Source organism: Pleurodeles waltl, chromosome 7 (assembly GCF_031143425.1).
Source record: "Pleurodeles waltl isolate 20211129_DDA chromosome 7, aPleWal1.hap1.20221129, whole genome shotgun sequence".
In the NCBI taxonomy this organism is placed as follows: Eukaryota; Metazoa; Chordata; class Amphibia; order Caudata; family Salamandridae; genus Pleurodeles; species Pleurodeles waltl.
Genome location: NC_090446.1, coordinates 1,058,228,833 through 1,058,247,993, shown reverse-complemented (window position 1 = coordinate 1,058,247,993; position 19,161 = coordinate 1,058,228,833). Strand labels below are relative to the sequence as shown.

Sequence of the window (19,161 nt, the reverse complement as noted above, 5' to 3'; positions counted from 1 at the left end):
TTTAGTAGTATAAGGTGGACGTCTGGGGTCAATCTGCTAGTTCTAGTTCTGGAGAACATGTGTACAGCCATGATAGGTCCACAAACACTATCCTCTCATTTCGTTCATTGATGCTGTCTAGTCTTTTCATAAACTCCTGTGTCCTCCTGTGCTTGCTTACTGCACCCACTCTGATGAGCTGCTTAGTTCAGATGCATTGCGAAACAATTACCCTTGCATCGTCTCCACATACAAATACAAATTATGAAATTATTATTTTGCTAACGTTTGTAAATTACCTTCTGTCATATATTAAGCGTTGCTTGTCAAAGATTGCCAGTTCTGGGGTGTACATACAGGGTATGGAATTCTCTGTTACAGTTATGCTTTAAAAGATTTCTTTCTATCTATAATTTCTTTGGATTCACAAATCAACAGCTGCCATGTGCTGTAATTACACCCTTCCCTGGTGTTAACTGCCAATTGTTAAATCAGTGAAATAACTTGTCATCAGCCTTAAATAGCATAATAATCTTCGGCAGGTTCACACTAATGCTAAGTTTGAGCTTTTTCTTCTTTGGCTGTTTATTTCAAAGGTTCCTCCGCGTGCCGAAGAAATCACCATCCCAGCTGATGTTACTCCAGAGAGAGTCCCCACGCATATAGTTGATTACTCAGGTAAAAATGACAATGATTCTGTTACATTTTTCCTCAGAATATTGTATTGTGTGGAAGTTATATTCTGAAATACAAGACACTATTCACTCTCACATTTACCATTGCCATTTTTGTTGTAATAGAATTTTATAACTCTTCTTAGATTACAGGTCAGAATTTCTATACCAGGGCAACTTGTGCGTCCAATATTATGTCTGACAGGTCAATATTTCTATGCAATCACAGGTGTAGCCTGAGAAAGTTGTATGAATATCCGTGTATATCTGTGTAGACGGGTCTCGTCGACCTCGTCTTCCGACTCTGCGGACTGGCGCCTTTCGCGCGCCTCGTCCGGAGCCCTGGGGCGTTTCCATGGAAATGCACGAACGCCACGAGAATCGCCGACACCGGATTTCCGGGTGTTGGAGTTAAAACGGACGAAGTACTTCACGGAAAGGGAGGAGGAGTTCCCTGGAGAGAAACATCTACTGCAGACCGAAGAGAGAAGACGGCAAGAGGAAGACGCCGAGTCCGGAGGAGAAGACGGCAAGCCAGAACCACGACGAACCAGGAAATCAGGATACGGACGACAGCAGTTCCCGCCACGACCCCGGAGGGTCGTGGCTTCACAAGGTACGGTCCTTGCTACGGGGGCGGTGGCACTCTGTATCTAATATTAAGAACCGGGGGGTAGTAGAAAAGAGGAGAGGGTGGGGGTTGAGACGGGGGGGTCACAGGGGACAGAGTCACGGAGGATGACATCTTGGGCTGAGCACAAAAAACAGCTTGACACAAATGCCTCAGAGAAATCCCCACCACTCCCTCACCATCCGGCCTACACCTATACCTGTTCACCCATATTAACGCCACTCTTTTTTCTACCCCCTGCACGTTCCCCTACTAAACAGTATCAGAGCCCCACAAAACCACTTACCTTTTTGTTTGCTCCTGTGTTCTTGTTTTTCCGGTCCCACTGGAGGAAGAGACGCCACCCAATAATCCGAAAGACACCTAAAGGAGAAGAAAAGACAGAGACAATGAAGACAAGGAGAACTTATGTGGAACTGTTCCTAACAGACATTTTTTGTTGCTGCATTATACGAACATTCTTTTTTCCACTTCGTCTTCATAAAAACCTTTTCTTTTCACACATATATACGGCCGAGAGTCCTTTGTACCGCCAAGCCTACCACAGTGGTGTCAGAAGTGGGATTTCAGTTCCCTGGCGGTACATAGAGGCAGACAAAATGGGGGAGAAGCCCACGCTGGAGGATATGGTCAAACAATTGGCTGAGGGCCAGCGCCACCTCCAACTGGTATGGGAGGCCCATCAAAGGGAGGCAAAAGAAGATCGTGAGGCTCTTCAAACAGCACTGAAAAGTCAAGCCACCATTATGGCTAGTAACCAGCTGGTACACGAGACTGCGCTCCAGAAATTAACTGACACCATTGCAGCTAGCAAAGTCCACCCTAACGTTCCCAGCTCGGTACTACAAAAATTCCAGGAAGGAGAGGATCCGGACTCCTTCTTCACAAACTTTGAACGTGTGGCCTCTTCGGCTCAATGGCCTGAAGAACGGTGGGGCCACTATATCACACCCCTCCTGACAGGTATCCTTCAAACAGCCTATCAGGCTGCGAATCCCAGTGGCACTACCCCGTATAAGGATATTAAGAAAAGTATTCTAGAAAGGGTAGGCCACGATACCGAGTATTATAGGATGAAATTTAGGAAAGTGAAATGGGGACAGAGTGAGGACCCCCGTACTTTCTATTTTAGGGTTAAGGATTTAGGTCTGAAATGGCTGGGCCCGTTAGGGACAGACCGAGAAGACGTCATTAAAGCAGTTATCCTGGAACAATACCTAGACTCTCTTCCCGGTAGTACCAGGAATTGGATTCGGCAGCATCCCAAGATAGACACAGAACTGGCAGTCGATCTGGCATCCGCCTATCACCGGTCTGTGGATATTAAGACATTAGGCCCCAGGAATCCAAGCAAACTGGCCATAGGGACCCTCAAATATCCTCCCTGACGAACTCCAGAGGAACCAGGATATCCTAGAGCCGGAGAATCCAACCCCATGCAACAACCGCAATGCTTTAGTTGCGGAGAATGGGGCCACATTGCAAGAGGATGTCCTAGGAAAAACAAAGGGGTAGAACCTATGGAAATAGGGGTCACCCGGGGTAGAGTGTTGTGTATTGGAAAAGGGAATCGTACTTACAAACAGACCATAAAGGTAAATGGAACACCAATAGAGGCCTTGATTGACTCAAGTTGTAGTCAGTCAGTTATCTGCAGAGATTTAGTACGTCAAGTAAGCCTGACCCCGAGCCAGTGGGTTACTATATGTTGCATTCATGGGGATAAAGCAAACTACCCCCTAGAACTGGTCAGAATAGAGTGGGGGGAGTATCGCGATTTCCTTCCCATAGGGATTATGGACAAATTAATAGAAGACTGTGTCATCAGTACAGATTATTCTCGGTTCACTGATCTCTTAGACCAACCAAGGAAACCTGAACTATTTCCTGACTGGTGGTCCGATGCACCTTTTGCCAACAGTCCCATTGAGGGGCCTTCAGTTCGGAGGAAACTAACCTGAAAAGAGAAAAGGCAACAGAAACGAAAATACTCAACAGGCCGACCTGAGAATTCCACAGAGAGACTGGTAGCCAGTATTGACAACGTCTCCGTCTCTTTCGGAACGAGTAAGCGGGAAGACCCTATCCTTGTACATGCATGGAAGAATGCCAAAACGGAATCTACCGGGGAGGTGGGTCCTTATTTCCTAATTCACAAAAACCTGCTGTATAGGGTCACTATGACCTCAAACGGAGAAAAGAAACAACTAGTGGTATTCGAGGTATACAGGACTCAGGTCCTATTCTTGGCCCATAACCAACCAGGGGGTGGACATTACGGCCGAGAAAAAACCGAAGAATACTTATTGAGACGCTTCTATTGGCCGGGAGTTTATGCCCAGATCAGAAAATATTGCACACAATGTCCTAGGTGTCAGTTAGTAGACCCAAGCGCCTTGAGGAAGGCCCCTTTACAACCTCTACCTATTATAGACACTCCATTCAGACGCGTAGGTATGGATCTGGTCGGCCCTCTCTTACCATCCTCTAAAGGGCACACTTATATACTCGTCTTGGTTGACTACGCTACCAGATATCCCGAGGCCATCCCTCTTACAAGTATAACCACAAAGTCAGTTGCCCAAGCCATGATAACGTTTTTCTCCCGAGTATGTTTTCCTCAAGAGATCCTAACCGATCAGGCGACTCCTTTTGTATCGGCCCTTGTGAAACAGATATGTAAAACACTAGGGATCACTCAGATAAAAAACGCAGTATACCATCCTCAAACGGACGGTTTAGTGGAATTATATAACCGCACCATTAAAACATTACTGAGAAAAACAGTAGATGACTCCGGAAAAGACTGGGACCAGAAACTGCCTCTGGTTCTCTATGCTATCCGGACTCACGAACAATCTTCCACTGGACATAGTCCTTTCGAACTGGTGTTTGGGAGACAACCCCGTAACTTACTTGACATGGCAGCTGAAATGTGGGAAGAAGAGGGTAATGAAGAAAAACCCCTACTCGAGTATATCCATAAGCTAAAATCACATTTGCAGACTGTTTGGGAAGATGTACGAAAGTATTTAGAGAAGGCACAAGAAAGTCAAAAAGCGTATTACGATCAGGGTACCAAACTACGGGTTTTTCAGCCTAACGACCAGGTTCTAATAATGCGACCCACTTCAGAACATAAACTATTGGCTAAATGGCAAGGACCTTACTGCGTGTTAAAAGCAGTTTCTCCCGTCACCTATCTTATAGAAATTAATACACACCCAAAAAGGACTCAAATCTATCATATTTATCTGCTAAAAAAAATGGGAAATAGCTGAAAACACTCCTAGCCTCTCTGCTACTGGGTTCCTAATAACACCGAACACTGGGTTAGGCCTGGACCTTTATCCCACCACAAACACAGAACAGGGGGTAAGTCCCTGCGTAAACAACTCTCTTTCCAGAATAGAAAAAGTCAGTTATCCACACTGCTACAACAATATTCAGATTTTTTTTTCAGAGACTCCCGGCCGGACTTCTCTGATACAACACCATATTAGAACTTCGGAGGGCCAAACCATTCGCCTACGGCCCTACCGGATTCCTGAAGCACGAAAGCATATAATTGAGGAAGAAATAGCAAAAATGTTAGCCCTAAAGGTTTTGAACCGTCCACCAGCCCTTGGTGCTGCCCGGTTATTCTCGTTCCAAAACCGGATGGGTCTCTCCGGTTTTGCATAGACTTCCGGAAGTTAAACAACATATCTCTTTTTGACACATATCCTATCCCACGAGTGGACGAGCTGCTGGAGAAAATAGGAAGTGCCCGCTATATGTCCACTCTGGACCTAACGAAAGGCTACTGGCAGATCCCCCTGGCCCCTTCAGACAAAGAGAAGACAGCCTTTGCAACCCAGTCTGGTCTTTATCATTTCACTGTCCTTCCCTTTGGCCTTCACAGAGCACCTGCTATCTTTCAACGCTCGATGGACCGGCTCTTAAAACCGTTCCAAGCGTTCACGGCAGCATACCTGGACGATACCGTCATTTTTAGCAACTCATGGACTGAACACCTACATCATCTCGACAAAGTATTCCGTACTTTAGCCGGAGCCGGCCTTAAGGCCAATCCAAAAAAATGTGTTTTAGGTCAAACCCAGATTGCTTATCTCGGATACCTTATTGGTAACGGGGTCTTACGACCCCAAAAAGATAAGGTTGAGGCCATCTTACAAGTACCTGTGCCCAAAACCAAGAAAGAACTTCGTTCCTTTTTAGGGTTGGTAGGATACTACCGCAGATTCATTCCTCAATATTCCACAATTGCAGCTCCCCTAACAGACCTCCTTAAAAAGCACTATCCCACCAGACTACCCCTTTTTACTGACTCTCAGCTTGAGGGGTTAATATGCTCAAACGATTCCTTACGACGAAACCAGTGTTGCAGTGTCCGAATTTTTCCAAACCCTTCCACCTGTTTACCAACGCTTCCAACGTCGGTCTCGGAGCCGTTCTCTCTCAGCCCGACGAGATGGGTCACGAACATCCTATTGTTTTCATTAGCAGAAAACTTCTTCCCAGACAGTGTCACTATCCTGCTATCGAAAAGGAATGCCTAGCGATTAAATGGGCCATAGAATGTTTGCAGTATTATCTCTTGGGCAGGCCTTTTGTCCTCTTCACCGATCATGCCCTGTTGACGTGGTTGGCCTCACATAAGGACACTAATTCAAGAGTCTTGCGTTGGTTTTTTGAGCTCCAGCCTTTTACCTTTCAGGTCCGCCACATTTCTGGATCCCTACAATGCCCTGCTGATTTTCTATCCCGGTGTCCCGACTCTGCGGTCCTCTACCAGTCCTGATCATGGGATGGGGAGTGTAGACGGGTCTCGTCGACCTCGTCTTCCGCCTCTGCGGACTGGCGCCTTCGCGCGCCTCGTCCGGAGCCCTGGGGCGTTTCCATGGAAACGCACGAACGCCACAAGAATCGCTGACACCGGATTTCCGGGTGTCCGAGTTAAAACGGACGAAGGAATTCACGGAAAGGGAGGAGGAGTTCCCTGGAGAGAAACATCTACCGCAGACCGAAGAGAGAAGACGGCAAGAGGACGACGCTGAGTCAGGATGAGAGGCGAAGACGGCAGTCCAGAACCACGACGAACCAGGAAATCAGGATATGGACGACAGCAGTTCCCGCCACGACCCCAGAGGGTCGTGGCTTCACAAGGTACGGTCCTTGCTACGGGGCGGCGGCACTCTGTATCTAATATTAAGAACAGGGGGGTAGTAGAAAAGAGGAGAGGGTGGGGGTTGAGACAGGAGGGTTCACAGGGGACAGAGTCATGGAGGACGAGATCTTGGGCTTAGCACTAAAAACAGCTTGACACAAATGCCTCAGAGAAATCCCCACCACTACCTCACCATCCGGTCTACGCCTATACCTGTTCACCCATAAAAACGCCACACTCTTTTTTCTACCCCCTGCACGTTCCCCTACTAAACAGTACCAGATCCCCACAAAACCACTTACCTTTTTGTTTGCTCCTGTGTTCTTGTTTTTCCGGTCCCACTGGAGGAAGAGACGCCACCCAATAATCCGAAAGACACCTAAAGGAGAAGAAAAGACCGAGACAATTAAGACAAGGAGAACTTATGTGGAACTGTTCCTAACAGACATTTTTTGTTGCTGCATTATACGAACATTCTTTTTTCCACTTCATAAAAACAAATAAAAACCTTTTCTTTTCACACATATATACGGCCCAGAGTCCTTTGTACCGCCAAGCCTACCACAATCTGTTAATTCATTCTTCCTGGCTTCTTAACAAATGTTTTCTCAAGTTATTTGTGTTTGTTTTGTTAACTGGAACAAGTGTCACCTTGTATGAACCATGTTCTCTGCAGTACTTCGAATATCTGCTTAAAAAGAACTGGACTACTAAATAGTACACATTTGTTTCCTGCTTTATCTTTTTTCCACCAACTATGCGATACCTCAACACTTCTCTCTTCATAACTTACAAACTAGCCATTTTGTATTAATATTTGCATGTATATGTTAAAGCAATTTCACAAACTGTGCATACTGCCATATAACCAACCACCTCATTCCGTTACATTTGGTCTCCACGTGATAAAAATGAAAGCACCCCTTTTGGCTTTCTACAAAGCAAAGTTGTATAACGGATGTTCTTTTTGTTTTTCAAAATTTTTTGGGGATCCATATTTTTATTGTTTACATGAGTCACGTACCATAAACATTACAGCTTTGCACCTCATCAAGTAAAGCATCATAAATTCCAGTTGTGTTGCGATGTAAGCATAAGTCACAGTTGTTGATCTCTCGTATCTCATTATAAGAACCCATGCAACATTTTAATAGTGGATGTACACCTCTGCGCGTCATCCATTTGAACGATGTGTGGTGCTCCCCATCTTGCCTTCAGCCAACATCCACCTCCTCTATGCGGTCTCTAAGAACTGCCGGACTGTGGACATATGTCTCGGAGCCCGCCCGTCCCAATTAGTGTTATCAGCTAGCTAGTTCTCTGAAGATCTTAAGTTAAAGAGGCAACTGAACTCATTTCTGTCCCAGTATCTTCACCCGGGTGTTCCTGGGTTCCCAAGATGTCAGACCAAAGCCCCGCCATCGGCTGTCTCCCTATCCCCCATTTGTCGTCTTGAACTAGCGCCCATTCTTCAGCTCTAGCCCACTTTGTTACTTCTTGTCTCCAGCTTAACACCCTTGGTCCCACACTGGATTTCCACTGTTTGGTTATGCTTCGTTTGGCAACATGTCAATGACAGCTTCCCAGAATTCAAGAATTACAGGAGAGGTCCATGTCACATGGCCAAAGTCAGCCTCCAGAGAATAAAATCTCGGACATTGTTTCAGGTCTCCCCCATAGATGGCCTGCAACCTGTGCGGTGTTAAGTATGTCATGTGTAGATAATTGAAATGGGTATATTTTTATCTTGCATTCCTACTAAGAGAACGACTGGTAAAAGCTGGATGATGACCAAGCAATAATGCTTCACATGTTATCCTTCTATATCTCAGTAAAAAAACAATGTTGAGATAGTGCTGTACTTAGAAAGATTAGAGTTGAATAGGTTGTAAGTATGTGAATGTGCCGATGTTAGAAGGCAAAACTGGAAATGGTAGTAGGGAAGACTTGATTAATTTTGCGCTAGAATATGAGTGCCATACTGAATTTAGAAGACCGTTGAACCCTATTATCGTAAAAGCTGAAATTAGGAATTGGTACAGTTGTTCACAATTTTTGCTGATGCTATCATGCATGGAAATAAATTGCACTATAACACAAAGGGTTATTTAGGCTAAGCTCAAACGAAGTAACAGCTATTAGCAAAGTCAATATACCTCTTTAGTGTGCGAAGGCATGACAGTAGCAATTGTATATTGGCTTCTTCATTGAAAAGGAAAAAGTGGCTGAAAAATAAGGTTTCAGTGAACTCCTTTTTGGTGATGGTGTTTTAACTTTCCAATTTGGAACATTGTACCACCTTTGAAAAAATAAAAACAGATTAACAAAGCCACCCCAACCTACAATCCCTTCTGCAAAGTGAGACTCTTCTGCTTCCCTAAAATCCAAACTGTCAGGAACCTCTGTAATTTATAACCTGATGGCAGTTTCACAGAATTGATGGGGTATTTAAAATACTGTGGTACCCATTTGGAAGGAAAAAATAAGTATTGGCAAAAACAATAAGCCTCTCTTTCACTTAGAGACTTTCTGTAAAATGTGTTACCAGCCACATAAAGAAACATTCATAGTGTAAGCGATACCTGAACAGAACATCTGCATACTCTTAATCCTTCATTTGCATGTGCGTATCTGCATACCCATAATCCTTTCCTGTATACCTGCAAAATGCATTTTTTTTTCTGATATTAAGGTAACTTTCCCTTCTTTTGCAAAAGTGTGATTTTTTTCTTACTACATTGGAAACTGTTTGCTCTAACGATCCAAGGCATATGTTTTTCTGGGATTAATAACCTCAGCCTGTTTAATAGGTTGTAAAACACGTCTTTGTTTGTAAAATAGTTGCAAGGCACTGTCATACTTCTGAAGAGGACGCCAACGGATGCGATGGCCTTCGGTGTCTCCAGCAGCTCCATGAAGTTCAGTGGCTTTGTTAGCTACATAGGTCATAAAGGTCGGGGGCTTTGCCAGCGCATTTAAGTGAGGATGCAGTTGATTACCTCTTTCGATCTCCACTGCTTCTGCGAGGGCAAGGTAAACAAAGAAAAGGCGACTAACAAGACAAGCATTTGCAATGCAACGGGTCTCGCATTTCTCCGAGTTAGAGCTATTAGCATTTGTAAACTCCCAACAGGACTTTTCTTGCCTCATTAAATGGCAAAAAAGAGCCCAATCGCGCAGCCACAGTTCACTCGTAGTCGCAGTAAAACCTATCAGCAAAAGTGCAGTTATCTATGTAACCGGCAAAATTAACTATATAACAGAGTCGATGTCATGCAAAGCGCTCAACGTCTGCCAAGCAAGATTGCACTGAGAAAAAAGAGAAAAAGTAGTCCACAGACCGGACAGAAAACAGCGAGCCTCGCATGTTTTCAATACTTGATCGCTGCGCTCGAGGAGGCCTAACCTCTGGAAAAGGCATGACGCATGCATGCCTTCCACTAACGAAAGCAAGCAAATTTTAAAAGGCAAGCCCATGAACCAATGAAAGACACTGATGTGACATGGACGGGGCTCCAAGCCCTTTTCTAACTACTACAGCGTCTCGCAAGCAATACGCATGCACAAGTGCATGTTAGCGCAGGCTCGACCCTAAAAAGACACATCATTTATGTGGTAGCTATCTTGGGGTGCTCCTGACTTGAAGCCTCAAAATGTGATAGTTTAAAGCAGTGTGTGAGGAGCTAAAGTAAGCAGTGTGTCTACATCCTTCTGGATGCACCTTCTCCAGTTTTAATCATCGAAGTTCAGTTTTCTCTGCGAGGAAAAGCTATAATCTCAGAGTGCAATTTATTCTCTTCCACACACTACTGCAGTTACAAAACTTAGCAGTACTTTGGTGGACTGATCAAAAGTATTAGACACTACAAACAAACAGTGACTAACATATGAATGATGCATACCAAATAATAAACGGAGAGCTTTCTTAACATATGATGTAATAATATAAACACTATAATACTTGTCAGATCTTGTTTTACAAGTATTAGTTTTGTGTTGTGGTTGTAGGACGCTTTAACATTAAAAAAAGGTTGTCTTGTAAAAAAAACTGTCCAATACACTGCATTTACATACTTGTTTTCGGCCATCCTTCAAATAATTGTTTAGTGCTCTATATATGTTGCCTTAGTGGGGAAGCTGCTTTTTCACAATGGCTTCTGCCTTCTATTTACTTGTCCCTCCCAGTTGATGTCGCTCCTAAAAACAGTGCCTCTTATGTATTGTAATGTATACCCTCCATAGAGGGTGAACTAATATACCCAATAAAGAGCTAGGTGATGAGAAAGAACTACGCCTCTGACCTTATCCAAAATTTAAATTACACTTTGTTGAAGCAACTGTTTGAGAGCGCTTGGTCCAATGCATGGCTAAAGGGGGATGACCTAAACTCGCTTTCTCTATAATTGTTTTTTAAAAACTAAAATAGATTACAAGTTATTTTGAATGCCAGATGATAATGTTCTGTCTAAAAAAATAAATTAAAAAAAAATAAATCCTGTTAGTTCCCAAGTACCTAATGGCCGAGGTCCTCTAAATAAGTATTATTGAATGCTGTGAAAGACTTTCAAGCAGTAGGAACTTTTTTCATGTCTTGTAGAAGAAACATTTCTGATCGCCAAAGCATTAAAGTTATTTTCAACATTATAAGAACTGTATATGTGCGCAGGGGGGGACAGAACCAAGTTAAACAAGCTCATTCTTGCTAAGGTAAATTGACATGGCTATTTTGTTTGTGGTCCACTGAACCCAAGTGGGTTAGTGTTCGACGTGGGATTAATAGCCTTATGAACGTTGCACAAGAATGAGACCACATTCCTAAAGATAAATGGATGTATAATACAGTACTGATGTAATCTACATTTCTGCCACTAAAATATTTACCCGTTTTCCTGGTTAGCCAACTTGCTGTTTTTTTTCCTTTTTTCTTTCTATGAGAGGGAGGTGTTTTTCTTTGCTTTCTGATGTGGCCATACAGTGTCTTCCTGAAACAGAACTGCATTATATATTGGCTTTGTAGAACTTTCTCTCTCAATGAAGGTCAGAATTTGTTTCCTATCTAGAATGTTAAACCTCTGAACAATACTTTTGAGAAACAAAAGGTATTACAATGCTAACAAATCAGTAGATTATTTCTTCATTGCCAGCAGAAGATTCCATGACTTGTAAAAGAGAGGTCCAGCGGACTTCTTCCTATGTGGGGCGCTAAATTAATGAATGCGGTGCATTCTTAGTCCAGTGAAGTGTATTTACATATGTACAAATACTGTGTTTCATAAACAAAGATAAACTAGGTAAAATGCTGTCCACGGCCCATATTTAACTATCACTGGTAGTTAGCATGTGTACAAAGTATCGTGGCTCAAGGAAAAAGGGTGGCATGCAGCTAACATGCAAACACACAGCTTTGAATTATATTCCACTCCATGTGATAATAGTGTAGGCAGCCAATATGTTGTACCCATTCTACAAAAAGTCAACCTGTTTCTCCCACGAATATAAACACCTGGCTTTCTTCAGGACCGATATTTTTTGTAACATGTACATGTCTAAGTGTAAAACCCAAGTGAAAGTGTACACGCGACCACGTGCAGGTATTGTAAAGTTATGCAATATATTATTGATGTTCAAGAGACTAAATCAAGCTGAAAAGCTACTTCACTGATTGTTAAACATTTTAATTGAATTGTAAAACAAGTGATATCACCAGAAGACTCAACTGGCGTTCAACCACTCTAATCAACTCTGTGTTCCTTGAGTCATAGTATTTTGTAGGGAGATTGCGAATAACCCCCAAAAGGCACCAGGGTATTGCTCCTCAAATGAGGAATGACATTTTACACAAAGTACACAGTATAAGCTAAGCAGCAGTGTAATGAAGCATCTGCAGATTTGTTGGGAACATAAAGGGTGTGTTTGGTTGATAGCAAGTCAAAATTGATAGAGAACCTTCAAGTAGCAAATCACTAAATTGGTTACTTTACAAATTACTGTTCATCACAAGATGCACTTACTATGTATGTAACAGTAAAAATGTTGCTAGCCAAAAATATCACTTTTCGATATCAACACAGAGCCCATAATACTCACCAAAAGCCTAGCTGTAGTAGGGACATGGCTACAAAGGAGAGCTTCGTATACTTGGATAACTGATGTTTATTACCGTCAAGCAAAAGGCAGGTTTTAGAATGGGCGCTTGCACTACTTTCATGCCTAGGATTCAAATTGAATGAGGGAACGAATGCTACGTACTATCCGTTCACGACGAAGTCCCAGTTTCTCGACAGGTCAGAATCTCACATTTACACCCATTTTGAGAGAACATATGTTATTTGCTTAGACTTCATTCTAGTTTCAGATTGTACATCTCTGCAGTGTGGCCCTCAACAGCTCTGTTAGGTATGATGACTTCCTGCAAATAGTTAGTGCTACTTTCAGGTATTATTGTGCCTGTACACAACTCGGAGTGCCTGAGGTGGTGAAAAGACCAAGATGGTTTAAGTAGCTGTTCCTCTCCATCTGTAGCAATCACAGATATGTTAAGTGGAAAGCAAACTCAAAATAGCCCAAGATATGGAGACATCTCTGTGAAGGTCTCGTATTCGCTCACTGGCAGCTGGACATCTCTGGTGTGTGCAGACTGACTGCATTCAGGAGAAGAACAATAATGACGGCAGTTTCACTTATAAAGTGCCAAAAATGCCATAATTGAAAAGGTGATCGCTCCACACCCCAGCTGTAGCAATCCTAAATACAACTCCTAAAGGCTGGGAGGAATAACGGAACAAGGTTTATCAGAGCGCAAAATTAACTTTAATTGCGGTTTTAAAGACAGTTTCTCTACCACATTGCAACTGTGCAAACCAGAAGTGTTGTCTTGTATCGTTGAATCACACATAAGGGGTCAATTACGAGTTTGGTGGGCAGAAAAGGCCACCCGCCGAACTCCTGCATGCCCAACACCCTTAACCAGCGGTTCTTAACCTTTTGACTTCCGTGGACCCCAGTGAATCATTACTGGAATCTGGGAACCACACTGAGACATTGTTGGAAGCTGGGGATCCCGGCCTTGATAATGTCTATGATATGAACTCAAATAAATACACAAATTCAAAAACATGTAAACACCAAACAAATGGTCAAGTAATTAAATATTCTGTTTAATTTACAATCAAATATATAAAACATTTTGACATTTTCAGTTTTGCTTCTTTATTTGCATGTACTTTATTAATTTCAGTGGATGAATTTTAATATTAATTTGGTAACACAGCTGCAGACCTCTTAGGTTTGTCTCTCAGACCCCCAGGGTTCCTCAGACCACAGGTTGAGAACTACTGCTACAACTCATAAACGGACTGCACTCAGTTAATTTGGCACGTTCAAACTGCTCACAGTGTCCTTCACTAGGATATCAAAAGTGTCAAACTATTTTTGGGGTGCAGCATGTTATTCTAGCTCCAAGAAAATGCTGCCTTTTGCACTCGGATAAAAGCAATTGTGTATATTTCAAATATGAACATGTTGTGAACCTTTAAAACATTGCCTGGATCTATCTTCACTGGGACAGATCTCTTGTGATTGGGGAATTCTTTGATTCTTTGTTATGGCAAAGAGACTCAACGCCTTTTGAAACTGCTGACACCCTCATACCATGCAGGGAATGGAAGGCTTTCAGCAAGTCAGCAACAACAATGAAAGATTTTTACTTTTTCATGGTTTAAATGTAGACATAGTCAGAAAATTAAAGCGTTTATCATTGTTAATGGACTTACATATAAAGTGCCTTATATTGCTAGTGTTTTTTTGTAGAAGCAGAGCAGACAGATGAACAACTTTATCATGAGATCTCACGGGTGAGTGATTTACGCAGTTCACATTGATTGAAACATGTTAAAACTTAATAGCTAGGCTATTTGTTTCACATTAGTTAAGAGATGCCTGTATCATTCATTATTTACATGTTCCGTTAGATAGTTAATATTATCACTATTGAGTCCCCATAAATTCTGCAGTTCAAAGGCTGATTACAAGTTGATAATATGGAAGCGTTTTGATTCAGGTGGCATTTATTGATTGGGCCAGTGAGATGGTTGTTGTCTTTTGTAAAAGTGTTGTTTGCACATCTTATGTTCCCTCAGGATTTGGAGAGCAGACATGGAATATGATGTTTTCCGTACATGGCACTCGGACAGGGCTTTCCTTTTATAACGCTGATAAACATTCATCTTTATGGTTTAAGAGATCTCAAAATGTTTCTGTTTCCTGCTGTGCCTGATCAGCTTGCTAACGTTTTTACTTTTAACTCTATAGTGCAAGCATAAAGAACTCACAAATACAAATATTCAGGCATGGCATGCTTTTATGTGATTGATTCAAAAAATTAATTGTTAAATCTATTTTCGATAATATAGACCTTGTGCATAAGGCAAATGTCTGTAATCTAATTCGTTTTTTTCTCCCAATAGGCCAATGTTATATGCATCGTGTATGCAGTGAACAACAAGAACTCCATTGAGAAGGTAAAGTGAAAGAATACGTTTCAAACCAATAGATTCCATGGTGACCAACTCTTTGAGGAAGATACTTGGGTTAATCATTCTCACGATGTAGGAGAGGCTACAGTTAGCCATCTCTAAATCTACTAAATGACATTTAATCAGCTCTCATGACCCCAAGTCATGGAAAAATGCAGTCACAAATAGGCAGGAAGCCAGGATAGCACTGATTGGCCTTGCAGCATTAGTGCAAGTAAGAATCGTAGCTTCTGTGATAAAGAGGGGAAAAATAACCAGAGGCCTAATAACGTGCAACATAATTGCCCAGACTGAGCAACGCTTGAGATTTTCTTCGGGGGTTACATGGGGCTTCCACCAACCACTATGTCAATGGACTGGACGTGAGCTTTACATCAAACAAGGTGATCTCCTGGCGTGGCATGCGTACTGAAGTCCAGGGAGAAAATGGGGTGTGCAGATCAGTGAACAGAAAAATAGATTTGAAAATTGGAAGAAACTTCCAATCAAGAAACATATAATTTCTAATGTGTGTCCTGGTGTTAGTATATATAAAATTAAATTCTGTGTGTGAATATTCAGTGCAACGAAAACGGCAAGCGTCCTGTATTTTTTTTTTTTGCTGATGTGTTCCTGACTGGTGCTGCTTTCTAACTGCAGGTGACGAGTCATTGGATTCCACTCATCAGTGACAGAACGGACAAAGATAGCAGGTATTCAAATTAAAATATTTTATCAGGTTCCTTTGATATGCTTCACTGAAAGGTTACGCTAATGTTGAGAGCTAAAGCTAAGATACCCATAACTGGCCAGTCAGATTTATCCTATTTATTTCCTGCTTATACTGTCCCATAGAGAAGATTCAGTGAGCGAGTGGGGTGATGTTTTCTAGCTCCTGTGTTTTCTGATCCCTATGTTCAGCAGATTGCACAGTGGTTGCATTTCTGTAATGTGTGGATTTTACCGCTCCTGGCTATCTCTGGGTGAGATAATAAAGACTTCACCCTTTTTAAACCTATTGGAATTTAACAGGGGAAAATAGTAAAATCCACGTTATTCATGCAACGTACAACCTTAGGAGGGACATTGATCATGAGGGTGGGAGAATGTACATAAGGGATGGAGCACACAAAAAAGGGAGCACACTGCCTCACACTCCAGCATAAAATAGCCCCAATGAATCATGGTAAATGCAGTCATTTGATTTAAAAATAGAGAAATTTTTCAAAAAGTCTTTCACCTTAAGTAGGTGCAGCAAATGCCGTATCTCTGAACACGTGTTTCTGGCTTTCGGCCGTCATCAGCAGAGAGAATCTATATCTGAAGGGGTTGCTTGAAATGCCGCCAAACATCTTCACAGGTTTTTGTACCACTCAGTAGGTGAACAGGTGCCTCACCAGAGCTCGTCAGCTTGTAGGCTCACGGAAGCCGTCAATTAAACACACAAAAAAAGGCAGCACACTGCCTCGCACTCCAGCATAAAATAGCCCCAAGGGATCATGGTAAATGCATTAATTTGATTTAAAAATAGAGACATTTTTCAAAAAGTCTTTCACCTTAAGTAGGTGCAGCAAGTGCCGTATCTCTGGACACGTGTTTCTGGCTTTCGGCCGTCATCAGCAGAGAAACTATATCTGAAGGGGTTGCTTGAAATGCCGCCAAACGTCTTCACAGGTTTTTGTACCACTCGGTAGGTGAACAGGTGCCTCACCAGAGCTCGTCAGCTCGAAGGCTCACAGGAGCCGTCAATTAAACACACACACCCCCTTTACATGTAGGATGCAGCATAACCCCCTTTAGATTTTGCGCAAAGTGCCCCACAGGTATGCACAGAAGGACTGTCACAAAGTTTGCAGTCTTTGCCTGCCGAATGGTTTCAGCTTTGAGGGCTGTGTCATGTGTGCAACATTCCAACCTAAGACCCTGAAGATGAGGATGAAACAGTTTTTGGGCGTGTTATGCCATGGCACAGTCAAAAACATAACTGAATGACTTTGGTCTCTCTATTGACATGGAGAATATTGAAAACACTGAGATAGCACAGACAGAAGGCTCTTAATACCGAAGGGGCTGTCAAAACAGAAAGGGAGAAGTTGGAAAAGGCATTAAAGGATGAGTCGAAGAAGAATCGTGTAACACAGGGGCACAGTGTGATGGAGCCGAACCAAAACCAAAAGGTGATCGAGAGCAAAAGAGGGAATAAGAGCCCAAGAGAAGAAGGCCTTGGTGCTCAAGAGGAGGAGGTCAACTTTGAACAAAGAACTCTCACCATCGAGAGAAATGCAGGTTCAAAGCTGAAATAGAAGCCCACGTGAAGAGGAATAGCGAGTTCAGCAATTCCGTCAGGGAAATCGCACCCTTTGAAGGCCCAAGCGGAGAAGGACGAAGAGGAACAACTCATGGAGTTGAAATCTGTGGAAGAGGAACTCTCCTACGAACAGGAAGAAGGGTGGTTTCATCTGGGTTTCCTACAAGATCCAAAGGAAGAAGTGCGACAGGACATAGAAGCTGATTCCCCCGGAGAAAGAGTGGAGGAGGAAGAGACAGAGCCCAGATTTCTTTTTAGAAATCTTCTTACCAACCCAGAGGAAAAACCATCTCCTTTCAATGCTTCCGAATGTACTAGATCTTGTATGAGAGGCCTTCAGGGATCCAGCCACAGCAAAAGCAATAACACCAAGGGTGGAGAATAGATACAAGAATTCTTCAAAAGATCCACCTTACATCCGAAGCAATGTGGGGACAGATTCCATTATTGTGAGTACTGCACTTAAGAGAGCCAGTGCCTACCATGAGGCCACCACCAGACAGGGAGATTAAGAAAATGTAAATGGAGGGATGACAAATGGAGATGTCGCAAGCTACCCAAAGATGCATCTCCAACTTATTCCTTAACAAATATGCTCACCAACAGTGGGAGAAAATGGAGGAGGTAATTCAACAACTCCCAGAGCAGTTAGACTCACCGAAGAAGGCAAAGCTGTCTCAAACACATGCCTCAACTCAGCAGAAAGTGCGCCAGACACATCAAATAGACATCTGTGTGAGAGGTCCTCCTTAAGAAGATATACATGGCTACGAGTCTGTGACTTTAAGCAGGAGGTGCGGACAGCAGTTCTAAATATGCCCATAATGGACAGCAGCCTAATCATCCCAGCAGCATACGATTTGCTCCAAAATGTAAATGAAGGACAGCGATACTGCCAACGCTGTGGGAGCTCTACAGTTCAGTGGACACTTCCACTGAACTGAAAGAGGGGGGATAACAGACAATCATCCCTCGCACCAACTTTGTGGCCCAAACAAGCTCCCAAAGTGCAGCTACTCAGTGGTCAATACCCCATTAAGCAGGGCAGTCCTTCTGATGCTGGGTGAGAGGAAGACGCACTCCTCCACGAGGAAGAGGGCACCCAAGCAAATAACTTTTCATCGGGCCCCTCCATACTCTCAGCCCTGGTAGGGGGCAGGATCAGAGGATTCCTAAAAGAATGGGACATGATTACCTCCAACAAATGGACTCTAAACATAATGGAGCATGTATGTTGTATAGAACTCTTAAGAACCTACCAAATATAACACCAAAGACAAGATCTTGCAACAAAGACAAGAAACTACTACTACTGCAAGAGGTCATAAGCAAACATGCAACAGAAAGAGTACTAAAACCCAAGGGGTCTACTCAGCCTATTTCCTGGTACAGAAGCCAGACAACACTTGCTTTTCTTAAACAAATTCATAAAGGCACAAATGTTCTAGATGGCCAATCTACAAGAGGTCATCCTGTGCTTGAGGAAGGAATACTCTGTAACCATAGACATCAAGGACGCATACCTACACATGCTGATGGACAACAAGCACAACCTGAAGTTTGTTGTGGACAAGGTATATTATCAGTTCATGGTTCTACTGTTTGGGGTAAAGTCTGACTGAGTACCTCGCTCTAGTAGCAGCACACTGATACATGCCTACCCTTATCTAGAAGACTTAACTAGTAAATGCAAGATCGTTCAAACAGTGCCAGAAGAGCATAAAGGCTGTTATACAGACACTCCACAAATTGGGGTTCTCCCTAAACATGGAGAAGTCACCACTGAAGTTACAAAAATAAGATTTTCTTAAGGGTAAGACTGATTTTGAAAGAGGCAAAAACGGTCCCAGTCTTAGAAGGGAACCCTGGCACTGACAGAGCAAACT

At 42.9% G+C, this 19,161-nt stretch overlaps 1 protein-coding gene across 4 annotated transcripts in view; it reads left to right on the top strand.

Annotated features, from left to right (window-relative positions):
• RHOT1 (ras homolog family member T1) overlaps nucleotides 1–19,161 on the top strand; it is a 394,200-nt gene that overhangs the window by 89,822 nt on the left and 285,217 nt on the right. For 3 of the 4 annotated variants that reach the window (XM_069199969.1, XM_069199971.1, XM_069199972.1), the window contains exons 3-6: nucleotides 576–657; nucleotides 14,264–14,307; nucleotides 14,920–14,973; nucleotides 15,628–15,680. In XM_069199969.1, coding sequence (XP_069056070.1) covers nucleotides 576–657; nucleotides 14,264–14,307; nucleotides 14,920–14,973; nucleotides 15,628–15,680 — 233 coding nt within the window. The remainder of the gene's footprint in view (nucleotides 1–575; nucleotides 658–14,263; nucleotides 14,308–14,919; nucleotides 14,974–15,627; nucleotides 15,681–19,161) is intronic. The other variant, XM_069199970.1, reaches the window with a different exon arrangement.